Raw genomic sequence first — 19611 nt, forward strand, 5'->3', positions numbered from 1 at the left:
TTTTAGACATTCCCAATACAGCAGTGGTTATCAACCTGTGGGTTTCGAGACCTTGAGGGGTCAAATAACCTTTTCACAGGAGTCACCCAAGACCTTCAGAAAACGCAGATATCTACATTACAATTCATAGCATTAGCAAACATTACAGTTATGGAGTAGCAACAAAAAATGTTATGGTTGGGAGTCACCGCAACACGAGGAGCTGTATTATACAGCGGTTGCGGCACTAGGAAGTCGGGAACCCCTCCAATACAGAAACCTGCACTCAGGGAGCTGTTGTTTGAACCCAAAGTTCTGAGGGGGTTCCACTTCTGATGTCAGTGCCTTTCCTCCAAAGCAGTGTTCCAAGCTCCTCCTAAACTAAGGTTGCCGGGAGGCGGCTGTGCTGGGCTGGGTGAAGGGTCGCCTCCTTACATTTTACATTAGTGAAGTTTCTGAGAGGCCAGGAAGACACGGCCATTCAGTTCCAGCTGAGTGTGTGATGGGCACTTGGAGTTTACATTGGTTTCACCTGTATGCATCAACACACACACACCAGGCAGAACTAAGCGGATGCAATGGAAGTGCTCTGAGGAGGATGAAAGACACAAATCCAGCTCACAGAGACTCTTGCTAAGTGCTGGGCCATCTGTAGTATGGTTTCTTGGTTTACCAAAATCTTTTTCCCTGCCAGACTTGTCAGCAGGATACCAAGCCATATGCATGCACATGCCGCTGCCAACACCTGAACTAAGGTCTGGGACGTTGCCATGGCAGCTTTGAACCTCACAGCAGAGAAGGTTTAGTATTTATTTCAGCTTCAGTTAGCCCAGTGTTCCTGGCAGGGAGTCACCTGCCTGACGGTTTCCTGTGCAATGAGGGTTACTTTGACCTCAGCTGGGTTCTTCCTTAGCCAAGGTTCTTAAGGAAGGGGCCCTGCCTGGTGACTTCCCCTTCCTGCCCCGCCCACTGCACCTCGCACATGGTTTTGCTGTCTCTTTGCAGGTTTGCAGAGGTTCTGTGAAGACATTGAGATGATGATTGGATTCCAGCCCAACATTTTCTGGAAAGTCTGCTGGGCGTTTGTCACACCAACCATTTTAACCGTAAGGGCTGAATGCTTTCTCTCACAGACACTGCCTAGCATGCACGCCAGTGTTTTACCTTTGAACTTATGTGCACCTCCCTGGGGAGCTGGTGGGATGGGTATTGGCCTTGCCTTCCACCTGAGTAAATGGAAATTCAGAAAGGTCAAGCGACTTCCCTCCAGGCACCTACCTGGTCAGAGGCTGAGCTGGAATTGATTCTGTGGAGAACATGCCCTTTATATCTATCTGCCTTATGTGCTAGCAGACAGCAGACAGCGGCCATGTAGACCACACACCTACTGTGGCTCAGTTTCTGTTCTAGGTGATTTACGTATAGAGCCTCCTCTCTCAGTAGCCCTGCCAGGCTGCCATAATTGTCTCTGTATTGCAGAAGGGGAAGGTCCTAATTTCTTTTTCAGTTGCCATGGTAAGATATGCTGACCAAAACAACTCAAAGGACAAAAGGATTTATTTCTGCTTATAGTTCCAGGTTGTAGTTCATCCTATCTGGGAAGTCACAGTGGCAGGAGCTCAGAGGAGGTAGCTACAACCACAGTGAAGAGCAGGGAGAGATGAACGCAGCGTTTAGTCAGTGCCAGGCCAGCGTTTCACTCTTCAGAAAAGGATTGAGTCTGCTATTTCCTTACACGTGTGTACGTATGTCCGTGTGCGTGTATGTGCAGGTGTGTGTGGGTGCCTGTAGAGTCCAGAAGATGGCATTGGATACCCTGGAGCTGCAGTTAAGGTGGCTGTGAGCTGGGAACCAAGCTCCAATTCTGTAGAAGAGCAGCAAGTGCTCTTAACCCTGTGAGCTGTCTCTCCAGCCCAGATCTCTATAGTACAGATCCCTCTGCCTAGGGAATGAAGTTTCCACAGTGGACTGCATCTCCTCACATCCATTCACACAAGCACCACAATACCCCGCAGGCATGCCCACGGACCAGCCTGATCTAGGCAATCCTTCACTGAGCCTCTTTTCCAGGTAATTCTAGGATGTGTCAGATTGACGACTAAAGCTGATTATCACAGGAAACAGAAGCTTAGAGCTGAGACTAACCTAGCATTGAACGTTTAATAGTTAGCAACAACCTGGGCTCAAACCCACATGTTCTGTCTCCTAACCATTACGCAACATATCTACAATTAATGTAGCTTTAATAAGGCTTTTATTGTTGATTCTATTGCTTTGGAGAGTCATTTGTCATCCTCAAGTGTGAGGATGCCTGTTTTGAGATCAACCGACATTGCCCTTCCTAATGAACTTAGCGGTTCACGTGCCCATGGTCTGTACAAGGACTTCAGCTCACACCTGTTACCCTCGTCATCGTGACAGAAACTGTCAGTGTGGCCTTGCTTTATTCCCCAAGCCAATTAATTATCAGAGATTTGGTCTTTCCCCTCCTCTGAGGCTTACCTTTTTCTCCCTCTGGCCGGAGGGGAGTCCTTTTTAAGCAAGCCTAGAGGAAGTTGTCTGTAGTTTCCATTTAGCCCAGTAGGTGGCCCTAGAAACCAGACAAAGAGACAGCTTTTCACTACCAGGCACCAGCTTTGCTTAAGTTGCAGAATGGATAAAAGCAGGTGCAATGAAAATACATGTTTTCTTCATTTGCTTGCCTTTTTTATTCCCTGTCAAACCATATCTTTCTGAAGAGCTAGAGGTTTAGACAGAAAATCCATTCTGTAGTCTTCTGCGTGGACACTGACAGCTTACTCACATCTATACCTGTCCGTGGTCTGAAAAGTCCCACTGGAGTTGGAGCATGAGAACGGAAAAGTATTAAAGACAGATGTTCAGAGATGAAGTGTGTGTGGAGCCAGACTTAGCTTGTGGGTGTGAAGATGCTGCTGCCTGTTGCCTGAAGACCGATGTGTTAGCAAATCCTGACTCTAATGACTTTTGACCATCCCCTATTTCCACTCCTCGAGGCTAATTATCGCTGAGTTGATGTTAGAATTTGTTTTAAATTCTGCCCCCCCCGTTCCCTTTCACCCCTGAAGAGGGTCAGAATTTTGCCATGTTCTGAGGTAACACAGGGCACTGGCATCTTCCTCCTGCTGCTGCTGCTGCGTGTGTGGAGGTATGTTCCGAGGTAGACCCTTCACCAGCCGTGTCATGGAAGTTCACAGTTGTGCTGCTTCCCCACCTTCCAGTTGTGTGCTTTGAGGCTTATAGAGGGTAAGAACCTTCTCTAGGCCACAAGGCCACAGAGCCAAAACTTTGCCTCTGAGGTGGGGATGGCCTTCAAGCCCATCCTTTGCATTCTGACAGTCTAGGTTCTCATCCCTGGGTACAGCATGGCCAGTTTGGGTTAAAATAGTCCCGTCTTCAGACTCAGGGAGAAGGAATTACAGGAACTTGTTTTTTTTTTTTATTTTATTTTTTTTTAATTTTCATTCTTGGAGAAGTTCTCAGTTTGCTGTGGTTGACTAGATTTCATGTCAGAAGCCATGGAGATGCCCTAGGATGGTCTTGAGCAGATTCTCTGTGTCTGTGTTTGGAGCCAGGAATGCCATCAGTTCCACCATTACCACCAACCAGTGGGTCTCTGTGTCTGATTTGGTATCTGTCAGTCAAATGCAGGGTGGGCATGACTCGGTGGCTCAATTACTGTCTCTTGAGCCCACTCTAGAGCAGGTGTTCATCAAAGCTGACTTGGCAGGGGGAAGTTCATGGCAAGCAATCAGCTTGTGCCTAAAGGTTTGATATGATATTTGCAGGAGTGAAAATGGGTGTCAAAGGTCTCAGCCCTCCCTATATTTTGCCATTTACCTTCGTACCATAGCTATCTTTGAGGTCCTGGTCTAGGGTAAGATTATGGGTTTAAATTACTTTAGGGCCTCTGAAATAAAACCCACCATTTTACTATGTGCCATCATGGATTTATGGAGCCATAAATATCCTCATGCAATTATCATATGCATAGTCTGATCAAGTTACTGAGGAAAGCACACACTTAAGCAGATGTATTGCTATTTATATAGTAAATGAAACAGAGCAGCATGCTGTAATGACATTGGACCATACTTCCAATAGACTGGCTAATAAATCTTATGATTCCAGGAGCAAAAGTTGGAAAGGGGACTAACATAGACCTCACTCTCCATGGGAGCCTTGTCTTCAGGCTCACATTGCTTTGGATCAACATATGAATTATTGTTGTGTTGAAAGAGACCCTGGCCCCGGCAGCCTGGGGGCTGCAGGAGTGGTGCGGATGTCTCGGGTTTGCGCAGGGTTTTATACTTCTTCAAAAACACTCCTTCCTGCTCTTTTCTTTAATGCAATTTCCTCTAATCATATTGTTATTCTACAGCTTAATGTAGGAAGAGAAACATAGAGATGGGGAAAGGACTTACGTGGATAATTCTAAGCTTATGCTGCCACAGGCAGGAAAAAATACACATGTTCTTGGGAAATGGTCCCTACAGGCTGAGCTGGAGAGTCAGAGCCTGGCTCCCTATACAGGGGCCTGTATCTTTAGCTCGTGCCCCTTAAGCCAAGCCTTTGGATGGATCTCAGAGCTGTTGCCAGTCACAGCATGATGTGATAGTAGATAATGGGCAAACCCCAAATTGTGACCTTTTAAAACTGAGGAAGTAGTCTGAAGTAAATGCCAGACATCTGTTCCCAGAAAACCCAGCACTATGTACATGGTGTGAAATAAGGCCATTTTGTAGCTGAGAAGTCTGAGAGGTCCCACAGCTCATGAGCAGTAGAGCCAGGTCTCCGGACTCACTGGGTCGATGCTGTTCACCTTCAGTCAGTGGGGAGGGCTGCACCCCCACATCTTTCTAAAGTGGCTTATTATAGGACTGCACCTCTAGATCAGTCACCTCTGGGTACCACTTAGGGTCTCACACAGCCAACTTCAGAGGCAGCTTCAACATGTTGGCTGTTCCTTGTTCAAGGAGGAAGCCGAGTGGATTCAATGAAAGAGACTGGAAATATAAGTTAAACACACCTTCCCCCATTATAACAAGAGCTTTCTTATCGGTGATAGTGCACACAGTCTCTTAGGAATTCCCAGCTGCCACCTGCCCCAGTCAGTTACCGTGCTGTGTTCTCTTGGGGAGAGGGTGGGGTTCCTTGTACATGCCCACACCCACTGACTTCCTATGGGAGGACAAACACAGGAACAATAGCTGAGTGCAGGTTTGCCACCTTCATCGCCGTGGGCATTTACTTTCTTGACCTGGAAAATCCCTTTTCAGAATGACAAGGGTACACACAAGATGAGGTAGTCGAAATGAAAGCGTGAGCATGTGGTGGGGTTCCGCATGTTCGTGTTGAATGAATGAGTGACTCACACCATCACCCTAATGTACCTTTGTCTTCTCTCCCAGTTTATTCTTTGCTTCAGCTTCTACCAGTGGGAGCCCATGACCTATGGCTCTTACCGCTACCCTAACTGGTCCATGGTGCTCGGATGGCTGATGCTCGCTTGCTCTGTTATCTGGATCCCGATTATGTTTGTGATAAAAATGTATCTGGCTCCTGGCAGATTTATTGAGGTAATTCTTATGGCCCCTTTCCCCCTGCTAGCCTCTCCCAAGGGAGAGTTTCTAAAAGCTCTATGCATTAGAAACAAAACATTCGGTAAATGTATTCAAGAAGGATACTGGGTGAGTAAATGATTACGGTTGGCGCTGATTCTATTAAACCCATTTTTATTATGTATTATTCCTGTAATGCAGGAGCCCAGCCAATCGTCAGGTTGAGATATTATTGTGCTATTCCTCACTGTGCTGGCAGCCCTGGGATGGATGATCTGAAATGTCTCCTCTTTCCTAGAGCTTCCATGTCCCCTCCTCCTCAGCTGCTATTTACATCTTGGAGTTTGTCTTTTAACCACACATAGGATTCGCTTTTTTTGTGGTGTCCCTTTCTATCCAAGCCTCCTCCTTCTGAAATGTTTGTTGCCATTAAACTTAAAGTCACCCCTGCTGCCTATTGTTCCTGGGCTTAGTATGCCTGATGAGCCATGCTAATTAAAGTTTAGGACTCTCAGAGTGTCATATGTGACTCTCAGAGTGTCATATGCATCCCAGGACATGGTTAAAGTGAGGGCAGGCTTGCATGTCCTTACCAACTCTAATAGTTTTCTGTTGCTGCAATAAAACCATGACCAAAGGCAGCTTGGAGGAGGAAAGGATTTATTTCGTTTCAATATTCCCCGGTCATAATCCATCACCAAGGGAAGTCAGGGTAAGAACTCAAGGGGGGAATTTAGAGACAGGAACTGAAGCAGAGGCCATGGAAGAGTGCTGCTTACCATCCTGTTCTTTGTGGCTTGCTCAGTTTGTTTTCTTATATAACTCAAGACCATCTGCCCAGGAGTGGCACAGCCAGAGGGCTGGAGGCTGGGCCCTCCCACATCCGTCATTAATCAAGACAGTGCCCCACAGACTTTCCTACAGGCCAGTCTGATGGAAGCAATTCCTCAGTTGACATTGCCCCTTTCTAGATGACTGTAGCTGGCCGAGATAACTAACACATTAATCAATTCCTATGTGAACCCATTTCACTCTTGTCACAAAAATAACCCCTACCTTTTCCAGAGTGAATGGGACTGCTATTTGTTTCAGCCACCACTGAAGAACGAGCTTTGGTTACTTATGGAAAGTCACTATTCAAGCACACCTGTAATTGTAGCATTTGGGAAGTAGAAGTGGGAGGATCAGGAATTTAAAGCCATCCTTAGCGCCGTAGTGAACTTTAGGCTAGCCTGGGCTATAGGAGACTCCATCACAAATGAAAATTTTTTTTTTCTCAGGCGGTCTGAGAATTAATAAACTCTGCCTGCCTCCTGAAGGTATTTTGACCTTATCAATGCTGCCTAGGTCTGATGTAGAGGCTCCCTGGAGTCTGTCATAAATGCAGACAGTCAGGTTTTCACAACGGCATGGAGCTCAGGGAAACAGAAATTGTCCTGCTCATCTTCCAGTGGTTCAGATGCATTCTCGAGTTTGGGAGGCACCTAGAGCAAGGCAAAGAAATACCTGTTCCCTGGGGTGGAGAAAGGTTGTGTGAGGTCTGCCAGGAGGAAGAAGCTGGAGGGGAGAAGTGCAGTGGGGGTGAGGGTGTGGCCACTTGGTTGTGGGTCAGCAAGTAGCCGGTGTTTTTGTTTGTTTGTTTGTTTGTTTTCACTGACCTCCAGATGTAGATAAGTCTTTGTGCTGAAGTTGTGCTCTGGTTTGCATTCCCAGAAATTTTCGTTCATTATCCGGTGGTGTAAATTAACTCTGGCCCCAGCCACCCTCAGGGTGCTAGCCCTCATAGCCACCTTCCCAGCACAGGACCAGAAATCTCTTTTCCCAAACAGAGCCTGTTGTAACTTCTGCTACTGCTGTTGTAGCCTGAGAGTCTCTAGACTGATGGGTTGGCTGTGCAGATTTATTATGATTACTTTGGGACACCAAGGTTGCAAGCTGGTGATTAAGGGGCCATTAAACTAACAGCCATAAGAACTGGATTTCCCTTTAATAGGTAATAAACAGGTAATTGTCCCCTCTTATATAGTCAGAAATAAGTTTTCTTTCCATTTTTTTTAACGTGTTTCTATCAGATCTTGTTTTCTATAAAAATTTCAGTTGAAGGACTAGAGACACCTCCATTATTTTTAAGCTAACCCGGAAGAAACAGCATTGCTGACCTGAGTCAGAAATATTTATTTTTTTAAACAGATAATTAAAATCTTTGTTTATGCTTGGTGCTGTATCTTTGGGGTTGGCTTTTTTTTTTTTTTTTTTTTGGCTGCTTGTATACTTTAAAGAAACACGCTATACAAAATCCAATGATTTTGATGTAGCAACCCATCGTTGAGACTGCACAACAAACATCATTGAGCCCATGGCTTTTGCTCTTCTGGAGCAGAGGTAGAAGCTTGTGAGGTCTCTCCATGGTGGTGTGGGGAGATGTATAATTAAAATCTTGGCCCTTTGTCCTCTACTAATCTTGTGCAAGGCAAACATGGGACAATCGTGAAGTTGCTTTCAGGGTGATGTAAGTAATTTCAAGCAAACCAAACTGACACTTGCTTTTCTGTCCTTGGCCTGGTTAATAAATGAGGGCTAGTCTTCCTGACTTTCTCCCTCATTGGTGGTGGTGGTGGGGCTCCAGGGTCCAGGGAGGAATCTGGAGCAGTGGTATCTTGCCTTTTGGAGATGGCTGGGGTTGCCATGGGGAGAAAGGTACATTCTCATTTTAACTACACATGTCTTTGACTTCTTTGCAGAGGCTGAAGTTGGTATGCTCACCACAGCCAGACTGGGGCCCGTTCTTAGCTCAGCACCGTGGGGAGCGCTACAAGAATATGATCGACCCCCTGGGGACCTCGTCCCTGGGACTCAAGCTGCCAGTGAAGGATTTGGAACTGGGCACCCAGTGCTAGTCCAGCAGTGTGGATGGTCCTGTATTATTCCTGGTCTTCCTGTCTGCCCGCCTTCACACTTTCCCCAGATTTATTCCCAGTTTTCTTCTTTCTCCCCACACCTCGGTTCACAAGTGCATGAGAGTGTTCCATAGAAAAAGTAGGACATAGTGTAGCATGCTGTAGTGAAAGTCACACAGACCACTAGAGGTGCTGTCTGCCTGTGTCTGTGCTATCAGTCTCTGGAAGGATTGGTCCCCCATCAGGCTGCTTCATTGATCCTGCAGGGGTGGGTTGGACAGAAGCGTGCTGGCAGGTACATGCTTTAGCAGTCGAGAAATTTCATTGTGTGATCTGATTGCGGGGAGCAGTAGGGCGTGAGGAGAATGCAGACTTTGAGGACTGTTGATTTGTATTCATTGCTGAGCTGGGGAATGCAGTGATCTCATTCAGAAGCTGAAAGTTCAGGTCAGGTGCATTTAGGGGAATGGCAGAGCTGGAGACTGTTCTGGAGGCAGACAGGGCTGGTAGGTAGATTTGGGCACCTACCAAACCACGCTGGGTGGTTTGGTTCGCATATCCATTTTTTTTTATTTTGACCAAATATACCAGGCATTTAGATGCTTCATCTCTCTATGCTGTGGATCTGAATGAAGGAACTCCATTCTCTTACCTCAGTCTTTCTCCCTCCCTTTGTTCCTTCTTCCTTTCTTTTTCTTCCTCCTTCTGTAATAATGACATTTGAGAGTTAATTCTTTGGGTGTTTTCTTTTACTCTCTGCACAAAAAGCCATGCTTTGACTTTTGCATGTCAACTTTTGTACCACTGTTCTATTTGCCATGATGTCTTTAGCACCACGGTTCAGGATCATGACATGCCTCCTGTCTCTTTGCCTCCAAATCACTTTCTATAAGCTGTAGATATGTTGTCTTTCAACCTATTGGAAACAAGACTTACCCCAGTTCTGTCTATATATTATATATATGTGGGACACAAACTCTTGAAAGATACTTCCTCAATTTTTGCTCCTTTCTCAGTAACAGTAAATGCCAATTGTGGCCATAGGGAAACCAGAGAAATGAAGAGGTTGGTAAAAAGCAACTATGTTACTACTCATCCCTGTGGCTGTGCATCTTAGGTCACTGTATTTCCAGAACTTTCTGATAAATACAGCTTAGTTTAGGAGTAAGCCAGTCAACACTATAGCTTGTAAGACTGCACTTAGCCAGTTCAGTTTCCAGAACTCCCTATCCACTGTGCTCAATGCCACTGCTCAGAGCACCATCTGCAGAGCCTGGCCAGGCCACGCCCTATAGTCTGCTGTCTCTTGAACAGGCATATACACAACTCTTTAATGGCACTGTGTGCTCACGCAGTGTGTACACGCTGCGTGGAGTGGTGTTTTCTGACCTTATAAATATCTTACGAATTACCACAGAGATGGCAAGTTTAGAGTAGCATAGTTGGGGCTTTTTAATTTTTTCCCCTTACAGTCTTAATATCTCAACCTAAAATTGCTTTCTTTAGCAGAGATGGGGTTCAATCATTTTTGTATTAGCCTGTCTTCATATAACAGGGTCTCAAGCGAAGTTTTCAGTTCATATCTTGTATATTGATATGACATTTTCATCCTGCACAATGGCGATGATGCTCCAATAGCAGACTTTAATGTATCTTTTTAAAAAGGTGATTCCGTTTGTGTAAAGTGTCTGAAGTCATCGTATTGAACTCTCCCTTTCCTGTGTAAGTGCTCGTATCACCTGCCAACAATGATGGGAACTTGTGTTTCCCAGAGCAGGCATGACAGGTGTTAGGAAAGGGAACAAGGTGGGTTTTGAACCCCTGGCTTTCATGTCTTTGCTAGCAGGATGTGCTTTCTCTCTTCCACATTCTCTTTCCTTCTAGTTGCTCAAAGGTAGGTCTTGCTAGGCTATCACAGAGATGGAGCCTCAGGCTTCCCCTCTTTTAGAAAGATGAGCTGTGGGCTCAGATGTCCACTCTCTGCTGTCATCATCTGTTTCTCCAAGAAAGCCACACAGAAGAGAGGCCTCATTCTTGCATCAGCATGAGAGGTGGCACCAAGGCTTTGGGTGTGAGTGTGAATGATGAGGTCAGTCTGGACACTCCTCAGAGCCTTGCCAGTTTGCAGGTTGAAGAAGAGCACAAAGCCCATCTCGGCACACATTTGTGTTGGTGTTGGTATGAATGGCTTCTGGCCTCCTCTTTTCTCTGGGCTGGAACTGAGATTGGTGCTGGATGCCAACCCAATTGTTGCTAATTTTTTTCTCGGTAATTAAAAGCAGGGTGTGGAGAGGCCATGGACTCTGCCAGATGTGAACTGTAAGGATGGAGACCACATCTGCTAGTGGGTTTGTAACCGGAGCAGCTGCAGCTGTGTCTAAGAGGATGTTTAGGAAAGACCTAGAGTCTGCCCCTGAGAACTCATCCATTTTGTTGTTGTTGCTTTGCTTTTCCTTTCCTGGTTAGACTGTTTAGAAGGACAAAGGCAGACAAAAGGGTCCAGGCTTACCTGGAAACAGCTGCCTTTGAAGTTTAGTTTTGTCTACATTCATTGCCATGTTCAAGTTCAAGGCTCTCCTTGACGGGCAGGAGTGGTGTCTGAATTGCCTGCATTCACTGTGTATCTCAGTGGTTCGCCTCCTGAGGGTTTGGTTGGGATGCTGAGAACTGATATGTATACCACTAGATGGATTGTTTCCATGCTACTAAAATGCACAATCAATTTGAAGAAAAAAAAAATGAATGAATCAATAGGAAATGAAAGCGCTGTCATAACTGCCACCTGAGATTTCTCCTTTGACACTGAAAGAGAAGCAATGTTACTTAGGAAAGATTTTAGTTTTCTGTGTGGAGTGGTGGGGAGTTTTCCATCTGTGAGATGATTTCATATCACAAACCAATATACCCATTCAGAGAAAAACAAGCCATATGTGAAAAATAGTAACCCTGTAATATCCTTAAAACAGAAAGCATCATGTATTTATTAACTATTGGTGTTGTGGTTTCTTATGCAAACCTTTGTCTAATTGTCTTGCTCACTAGAAACTTCTAATCTCCTTCAGGCTATGTTTGTTGTGAACAAGTGTGTTCAGTTCTGGTCTTTTGTGATAGTTGTTTTATCTGTCCTTGTCTATTTCTTTATTGCATGATATCTGTGGTCAACGCAAAATCCTAATAACCTTGACATCTTTGGAATTTTTGATGTGATTTTAATGTGTGAGGGCTGTAATTGATGTGTACTTCAGGGAACGGCACTTTAGAACGAGTTGAACACATGGAACTTTGGTTGGATGAGACTCAGATTGTCTCTACTCTGGCACAGCACTGAGGGGGTCAGGGTTTTGCTTCTCTTCTGTTGTCCACATGTGCCTCAACGCTTCTCAGTTCCTTTCTGTCAGCATGGGCTTCCCATGCCTTAAACCGACACATCTCTTAACTTTTCATATCCTTGGCCATGGGTCATTGTCCTCTTCCCAGAGGCTAGCACAGCAACTGTTGCTGGATGTGTGACAGCAAGGTCATCCTGCCAGTGGTGTTGGGATTTGGGTCTGTGACTTGCTTCTCCAGGGAATTGACATGGGTAAGGGTGTTCTGCAGAGTAGGCTGACATGCAAGGCATGGAGACAAAGGCCAGCAAGTCAGCTCTTTCTGTCTCACCATGTGTGTTATGCAAAGATAGCCTGGAGTTTTGGAGCGGGACTTCTTGTCTTTCTCTCGTTTAGCTGTGCTTGTCTAGAAGGACCTCTGTGAAATATGGTCTTGGCATAGGTTGCCGTAAACTGCCTGCAGAGAAAGGATTTCAGATGGGTGTTCATTGCCCCTGAAAAGCAAGCTCAGGCTTGATTAGCTTCTGAGGATGACACCTCCAGGTACCCAGCTGCCTTACAGGTGGGTTTGACCATTGGGATGATGTTTAGAAGTCATGTAAACTGGGAACTGCTGTGTCTCTCATTTGTCCGTGTTCTTTTGCACTTTATTATGGACCTATCGAGGAATAGGTTGATTCTTAAAATGTGTGCTTGGATAATGTCCTAAATGCAAGCATCTCATGTGGGCACTATTGTTCATGAATAAAGATGTTTCCTAGTCAGGTCCTTATATTTTTCCATCGACTGTACATGAAGAAAATATATTATGTTACAAAATGATGTGTCATATATATCTATCTATCTTATAGAGTGCTTATTATATATTGTGCATTATTCATTTAAGAAGTCATTACTCTTGAGGCCCTACCTCAAATTTTGTATTTATGTGTACAAATGCAATTTATTGTATTATATATTTGCTTATTACATACTGATATAAATTAGAGTTTATCCTAACAATGTATGAGTCCTCCCAAACCCCCAAATAAATGTCAGTGTTTAAAACATGCTGCTTGCATTGTGTCTGTCACAAACCCATGACTGCCATGGCTTCTTCTGTAACAAATGGGCTTCAGGTGTGCCCATGGTGGGTCTGTTTCATTGTGCAAGGCCTGGCACAGCTGTGAAAAATGGTTCTCCTGGGAAAATAAGGCATCACTGTGTTGTGCAGAAACAAATACCAATTAAATTGCTACCATCAGAACACACCATTGTACTCTGTATTATTAATTAGCCCTTGTAGGGAAGTGGGGGGGAGAGAACTGGAGTAGATCTGAATAAAGACTGAGCTAGATAAATCTTTGCATGTAGTAAAGGTATTATTTTGTCAGCTTTCAATTTATTTAACTTCATCAGCATCTAGATAGTTCTTGGGGTATGCTAGGCTCCAGTCCAAACGAGCCTGGTGAGAACCCATCCATGTTAGGCAAACAAACAAATGTCCTCCCTCTCTCTATTTGAGTATGTGGAGCCCTGGCTTTATGTCTAAAACCATGCAGAGGAGGTTCTGATCTATGCTGTCCCATCTGATTGCATTAACCTGGAAGCAAGGCTGTCTTCTAGCGAGCAAGGTGCTCACTTCCTGTCTCCATCTTCTGCTTCAGTGTTAGATGGCTGCAGGACGGCCCGGGCTCATCTCGGTGGGAAGACACCGGTGCTCAAAGCAGATACTGGGATCCACACACTGAGTATGGAGTACACCCTGTGATCAGGTCTTGGCCTAGGAAAGGCTTGTGATGGAGGTTCACATTCACACCTGGGAAAGTCCTATGACTGTGAGGGTCACACACCTGGAAGAGGCCTATAGCTGTGAGGGTCACACACCTGGGGGAGGGCTGAGGCTGTGAGGGTCACACACCTGGGGGAGGGCTGAGGCTGTGAGGGTCACACACCTGGAGGAAGTCTGTGGTCTTGAAGTTCACACACGTTCAGGACTAGCCACAGAACTGCAGTCAGAAAGTGCACAGCTGTGTCTTACCTCTCATCCAGGGTGCTTTTGCTAGAAAATGCCAAGGGATCAGAGCTTGGTGCTGGGCCTATAACCTGGCCTCTTCCTGAGATTGCTTTACTTATTTTTTAAGCTTTTAATTAAAATAAAAAATCCAGGTAGGTAGAAGACAAGAGAGAACAACATGATAGACTCCTGTGTTCATTTCCTCATTTCCATAACTATAAGCCACACCCAAGTTTACATCATTTTCATTCTCACCACCCAAGCAATGGTGTTCCGTGGAGGGACTTCCAAAGCAGACACAGGCAAGGTGGAATTTGGTTGGAAATACCATTTCCTGAAAGGGTTGAGGGTGAGTGTGGGAGCCCGGCTCTCTGCAGAGCCAGTCCCTGGTGGAAGCGCTCCTGTGACGCGTGCTGAGAGCCGGCTGCACCCCCTCTGTCTTCCGCCTTCATGTTTGTTCGAAGTTACTATGTACTCATCCAGCTCAACTGCCTCTTGAACTCGTCTCAATCTTCTTTCTTTTAATACACTTCTCCACTTTGCCTCCATGTCTGCTCCAGAGCCACAGAATGACGCGGTGGCGCAGGACTCCCGGCTCACTCATTCCGAGGCTGGCCTTGAGACACAAAGCTCTGTTCACCGGGAGCTGGGATTGCAAAGAGATGCTTTTGTGTGGATTGGTTGCATTTTATAGGTCCACAGTAGGGCTCTTCACAACAGAAAGATCCTCCTGTAAATGCCCGTGAAACAGACAAATTTTACAAAAGTTGGGTTTACTTCTCTGATCACACTTTCTACCAGAAAAGCCCAGCCCAGGTGTGATGTGGCTTGCAGTCTGATTTGTAATGTTACGAGGACTTCTGATATTATAACTCATTAACCTATCTCCTTCTTTTCCAGACCTTTTCCTACGGATATTAGTAAGTTAGGAGAGAAGGTGACAGGGGCACCAGGTTACATTTTCACCTGTCATTGATTTGTTGACTCATTTCCCTGCTGTTCTCAGTGTGCTGTTTATGTGTTTCTAGTGCATAACAGGTTCTGGCACTTCATAGATACTAAAAAAAATGCATCTTAAAATCAAATAAGCAAATATTGAGTATTGGCTCTGGATATGGAACAGAACTCAGAGTTACAAAGAACAAAGGACCAGAAGGAAAGCCAGGCCTCTCTCCAGGGTGGCTCAAACCAGCACAAACCGCAGCATACACTGAGGAGAAGTGGGAGTCTCAGAAGGATTTAGGACAAGACCAAACTAAAAGAGAGCAGCAGGAGGCATTCCCTCTGGCTGAGAGGATTGGTTAGGGCTTCTTGAAATGGGACAGTGGCATGTGGGGTAGATATAAGCGTCAGTGGGTGCCGGGATGGGCTTACAGGGAGATGAAAGCAAACACAATGACAGTACCAAGGTGCAGCTGAGTATTTTAAGACTGGATAGTGGGGCTTGGGGATGTCTCATTCAGGACAATGCTTTCCATGAAAGCATGATAGTCTGACTTTGATTCCCCAGAACTCATATGAGAAGAGCTGGGCATAGTGGTGCCTGCTTGTAATCCCAGCACTGGGAAGATGAAAGCAGTAGTGCCCCCAACTGGCCAGCTGGCCTAGCCTACTGAGCAAACTTCAGGCCAGTGACACTACCTGTGTCAAAAAACAGGATGGATAGGATTCAAGGAAGGACAGTTGAGGTAGTTCTCTGGCCTCTACAGACACACACACACACACACACACACACACACACACACACATACACACACACGCACGCACATATAATACACACCTGTGTAGCTCCCGCACATGAATGAATGATGGATGAATCTTGAAAGTGTCATATATGTTGGCAGAAAGTGGGAACTAAGGCTGAAAGGCAAGTCAGGACTTGATAGTGCAGTGCTTTCCGTGCAACACGGAGCACAAAAGCCCTCTGCAGAGCACAGAGTACAGAAATCTGTGGGCTCGTGGGTTGGTGTTTCCTGGCAGAGACATCTTGGATAACGATTTGTTCTTTCTTGGCTTATGGGTTTTAGAGACATGATATTAAAGGATTTAATGAAGTCTTTGCTTCATCTTCTCAACAGTGGAAAGTGCCATGGCCACCTTGCTGACCAAGGCCTCTCTCCCTGGCTCCTTGTACTCTTAATCCACATGGTGTCTTGAGACAAGAGTGAGAATCACAGTGGTTGCACAAGTCACACGCTCACTCAGCTAGTTGTCCACACTCACTCAGCTAGTTGTCCACGAGCCTGAGCACTGTTTCTGGATACCTGTCTTTTCTTCTTCAGGATTGTTCGATTCTAGCCATGTGTGTTATTACCCTGGCTCTCTTTCTTTACTTCCTCCAGATCACATTCTTGTGACATCCTCATCATGCATGTGTTATGTGTCTTGGGTGTTGACCTCAGCTACGCACTTACGCTTTGCTCAGTGGCCTGTGGGCAGAGGAGATGGCGTGCTAGGTCTGTGTCTAGAACTTTAAGGCCCCAGGTGTTTCCTTTCCAGTTCCTCTGGACTTTGAGAAGAACATGTCCTGCCTATACCACGGCCACCACAGAGGAAGAGCAATTGGGATAACATCACAGACCTGCACTGAGGGGAAGCCAGCCCATCTCCTGCAGTGTGCATCAGAATGGCCGTTCAGTGGTCAGCCTGGTGGAGCTGGACCTTAGCCAACCTGCAGCTATGCAAGACTCATGCTTAATGTTGCTAACAGTATGGGGAGTTGAACAGTATTAAATTTTCTGAATACTATAAGTAAAAAAAAAAAAAAAAAGCCAGCAGTGTGTTTTGTGGCCATTATGCAGCAGTAAGCAGCAGATGTGCATGGAGTAGGTACGAGAATAGATTCTGTCAAAAGGTAAGGGAAGCGATCCATGTGGCCGGCAGGCAAGCATGCTCTCTTTCTCATCTAGTCTGCTTTCTGAAATGCCGGTTCTATAGGTGGAGTGCTGGAAACCAAACAGAGCAACAGGGACAACAATTACATGTTAAAGATGATGGAGAAAAGATCTGAAAGGACCTGGGTCCCTGAGGGCTTCATAATTTGCTGTGGACTGTCCCGCTCTGTATTCTCTTAAGAACAGTGGTTAATTTACTGAAGGTTTTCCTGTTATCTGATGCCAGAATATAGAAATAGGATGTACTGAGGTGAAGAAGAGGGATCAGAGAACCACCCGTAAATGCGGCAGAGCTCATTGCCATTTTGTCTACACTAAAATGTTGTTTGGCTTTTGACTATAGGTAAGAGTCTTAAGGCATTGGAGATGGCAGAACCAGCTCCATGAGCTGCTGTGCCAGGGCTTTGCATGTTTTTGATCTTCTTGATCAAAAACATGTCTCTCACTGCCCATCCCATGGTTTGATACCCTGCTCCCCCACTGCAGTAGCTATCCCTTGCTTTTGGTGGGCAGACATATTAATGAGCGCTGTATTTGACCCTAATCTTATCTGTGGTGCTGGAGCCTAACCCAGAGCCTCACGTATCCTGGACAATAGCTCGGCCACTGAGCTCCACCCAGCTTCAAGTCCACACCTGAGGCAGCATCTTTCCTAACTCAGTGTGAGTTGAAAAGTATGATTTCCTCCTAGTTTTTCTGCTGAAGAGTGATAAATGTGCTTCTAACACAGATAAAGAATTGTTTAAGACCCTGGAAAGAAGGTCTGGGTGAATGCTTTGTGCACGGCCCTGGATGACAGGCAGAGCCTTTATGGATACAGTTTAAATGGCACTGGGCCATCTCCCCTGGATCACCTCTTTTCTACACTCTTGGTTCCCATGGTGAGTGATTTTCCTTGAACACTGCTGGCCTTTAATCCCACTTCCGACTCTCCCATCCCATGCAGAGCAAGAAGGCAAACCCTTGGCCTTTCTTTCTTGATGAGTTCACTTTGTTTTCTGTTCTCATCCAGCTCAGTGGGCAGATGGCTGTGGCAAGGTCCAGCCTGGAGGGAGGGCAGATGGCCAGTCCATCCAGGCTCTCACAGAAGGCTGTGCTCTCTCAGAACTGCCCCTTGTATTAATGAGGGGATGCTTTACCCTCCTGTTGAATTTTATTATTTCTCAATTGGTTCAAATCTCAGACAGGGAGTAGTGTTGTGGTTTTGGCTTGTTTGAGGTCCCTAAAGACCTCAACAAGGAGACTGAATTCATGAGCTTTATCCAAGGACACTTGGTAGAGTTTAATAGTGCCATGCGTGCCAGTGTAGTCATCCTCCCTGAGCTTGAAGCTTAGCTCAGCGATTTATCTGGAAAATGGCTGCTTCTATGTCTATAAAATAGGGATAATAATTTCATCTGCTAATTGGGTAGTTTTGGGGGAATGCATGAGTTATCCATTGCAAGCACTTTGAACATGGTCCCCCTGGATCATGGATCCAACACTTGGCTGAGGAATGGCTTGTCTCTGATTTGTTGGACTGGATGACACCTGCTAACTGATCACTTGCCAACACCCAAAACTGTGTGCACCTTGATTGTGTCCTCAGAAACCCGACCTACGTCTGAGGGGGTCAGTGTGATGGATTAGAACAGTTTCATTATAAACATCATGACTTGTCTTTATTCACACGTCTATCTGTAGGTTTTTCTACCTATTTTCCCCACGAACCTATATCAGGCTCTATTTTGAAAGTGTTTGAAGGTTTAAGATGGGGCACAATAGTTAAGTCAGAAGAACAAAGAAAGGTCCCTCTAATTTGGATGTGATTGAAGTTGATTGTAGTCAGTAGAGAAAAGGTAAAACTTTTCATTGCCCCAGCCTAAATATTCACATAGAAACAGTGGCGCAGAGGAAGGTACATCCACACAAGTCCTCTTTGAATCCACATGCATTTCCAGAACTGAAAACACCTTCTCTAACCAGCCCTCCAGGTTTCATAGGACACTTGGTGCCATACCTGTGAAGGAAGCTGGAGAGTTGTTAAGCCTTCTTAGCTCCACCAGCAAGCTGGTACTTTATCCCCCCACTGCCAGGACTATGCTAACTGAACAGTTCAAATCCCAGAACTTTGAATCACAGGAATCTAGTCACTCCCAGCTCTGAAGCTTTGACTATGAAGTCAAGCTTTTTTTGAATTCCTCTTGTCCCACCCCTTCCTGCCCCCAGCAGCCCTGTTTTTTTGTAGTCTGCAGTGGATTCTATCTCCCCTTGTGCTTCCTGTTGACTCCTCTTGTCTGCTTTCCAGAAACATGGGGCATGGCAGTCATATTAGATTGGGTTTCCTCTGATGACCTCACTGTAAATTAACCCCATGCACAAAGACTTCATTTCTAAATAAGATCACATTCTCAGACACCAAGGGCTAAGAAGTAAACATATCTTAGGGAAAAGCGGGAGACACAATCCAGTGTGTGATAATACCAACCTTGGATATTTCTCCAATTTTAAATATTAATTATATTATTATTTAATTTTTTAAATTTAAAAAGTTTAATTATGTGACTGTGAATGCATGTGTGTCTGTGTGGGTTTGTGTCGATGGGTGCTTGTGGAGGGCAGAAGAGAGTGCCAGAGCTTCTGGAGCTGGAGTTATAGGCAGCTGTGAGCCATCTGCTATGGGTCCTGGGACTTGAACTCAGGTCCTTTGCCAGAGCAGTATGTGCACTTCACAACTGAGCCATCTCTTTAGAGGAAATTTATTACCTATTTCTAGTGTAAAGACATTCTAAGGCTGTCGAACAAAGAGGAACTCGGAAAGCAACAAAAGAGGTGCATAATTTCTCATTCTTGGATCTCCCCCATCTGTGGACTGAATTTGGATACCAACAAGGACGTCTTACGTCTCCTCACTCTGTGGAGCCACTGTCTCAAAGGAAGACAGCTTGGAGTATCGCTAGA

At 45.4% G+C, this 19611-nt stretch overlaps 1 protein-coding gene across 2 annotated transcripts in view; it reads left to right on the plus strand.

Moving 5' to 3' along the window:
- The window catches only part of Slc6a5 (solute carrier family 6 member 5), a 49004-nt gene extending 36173 nt beyond the window's left edge, over positions 1-12831 (plus strand). For both annotated transcript variants that reach the window (XM_021642236.2, XM_060367218.1), the window contains exons 14-16: positions 985-1085; positions 5409-5576; positions 8300-12831. In XM_021642236.2, the coding sequence (XP_021497911.1) occupies positions 985-1085; positions 5409-5576; positions 8300-8455 (425 nt within the window). In that variant the 3' untranslated portion in view covers positions 8456-12831. The remainder of the gene's footprint in view (positions 1-984; positions 1086-5408; positions 5577-8299) is intronic.
- The last annotated feature ends 6780 nt before the right edge of the window (positions 12832-19611 follow it).

Source organism: Meriones unguiculatus, chromosome 14 (genome assembly GCF_030254825.1).
Source record: "Meriones unguiculatus strain TT.TT164.6M chromosome 14, Bangor_MerUng_6.1, whole genome shotgun sequence".
Taxonomy (NCBI): Eukaryota; Metazoa; Chordata; class Mammalia; order Rodentia; family Muridae; genus Meriones; species Meriones unguiculatus.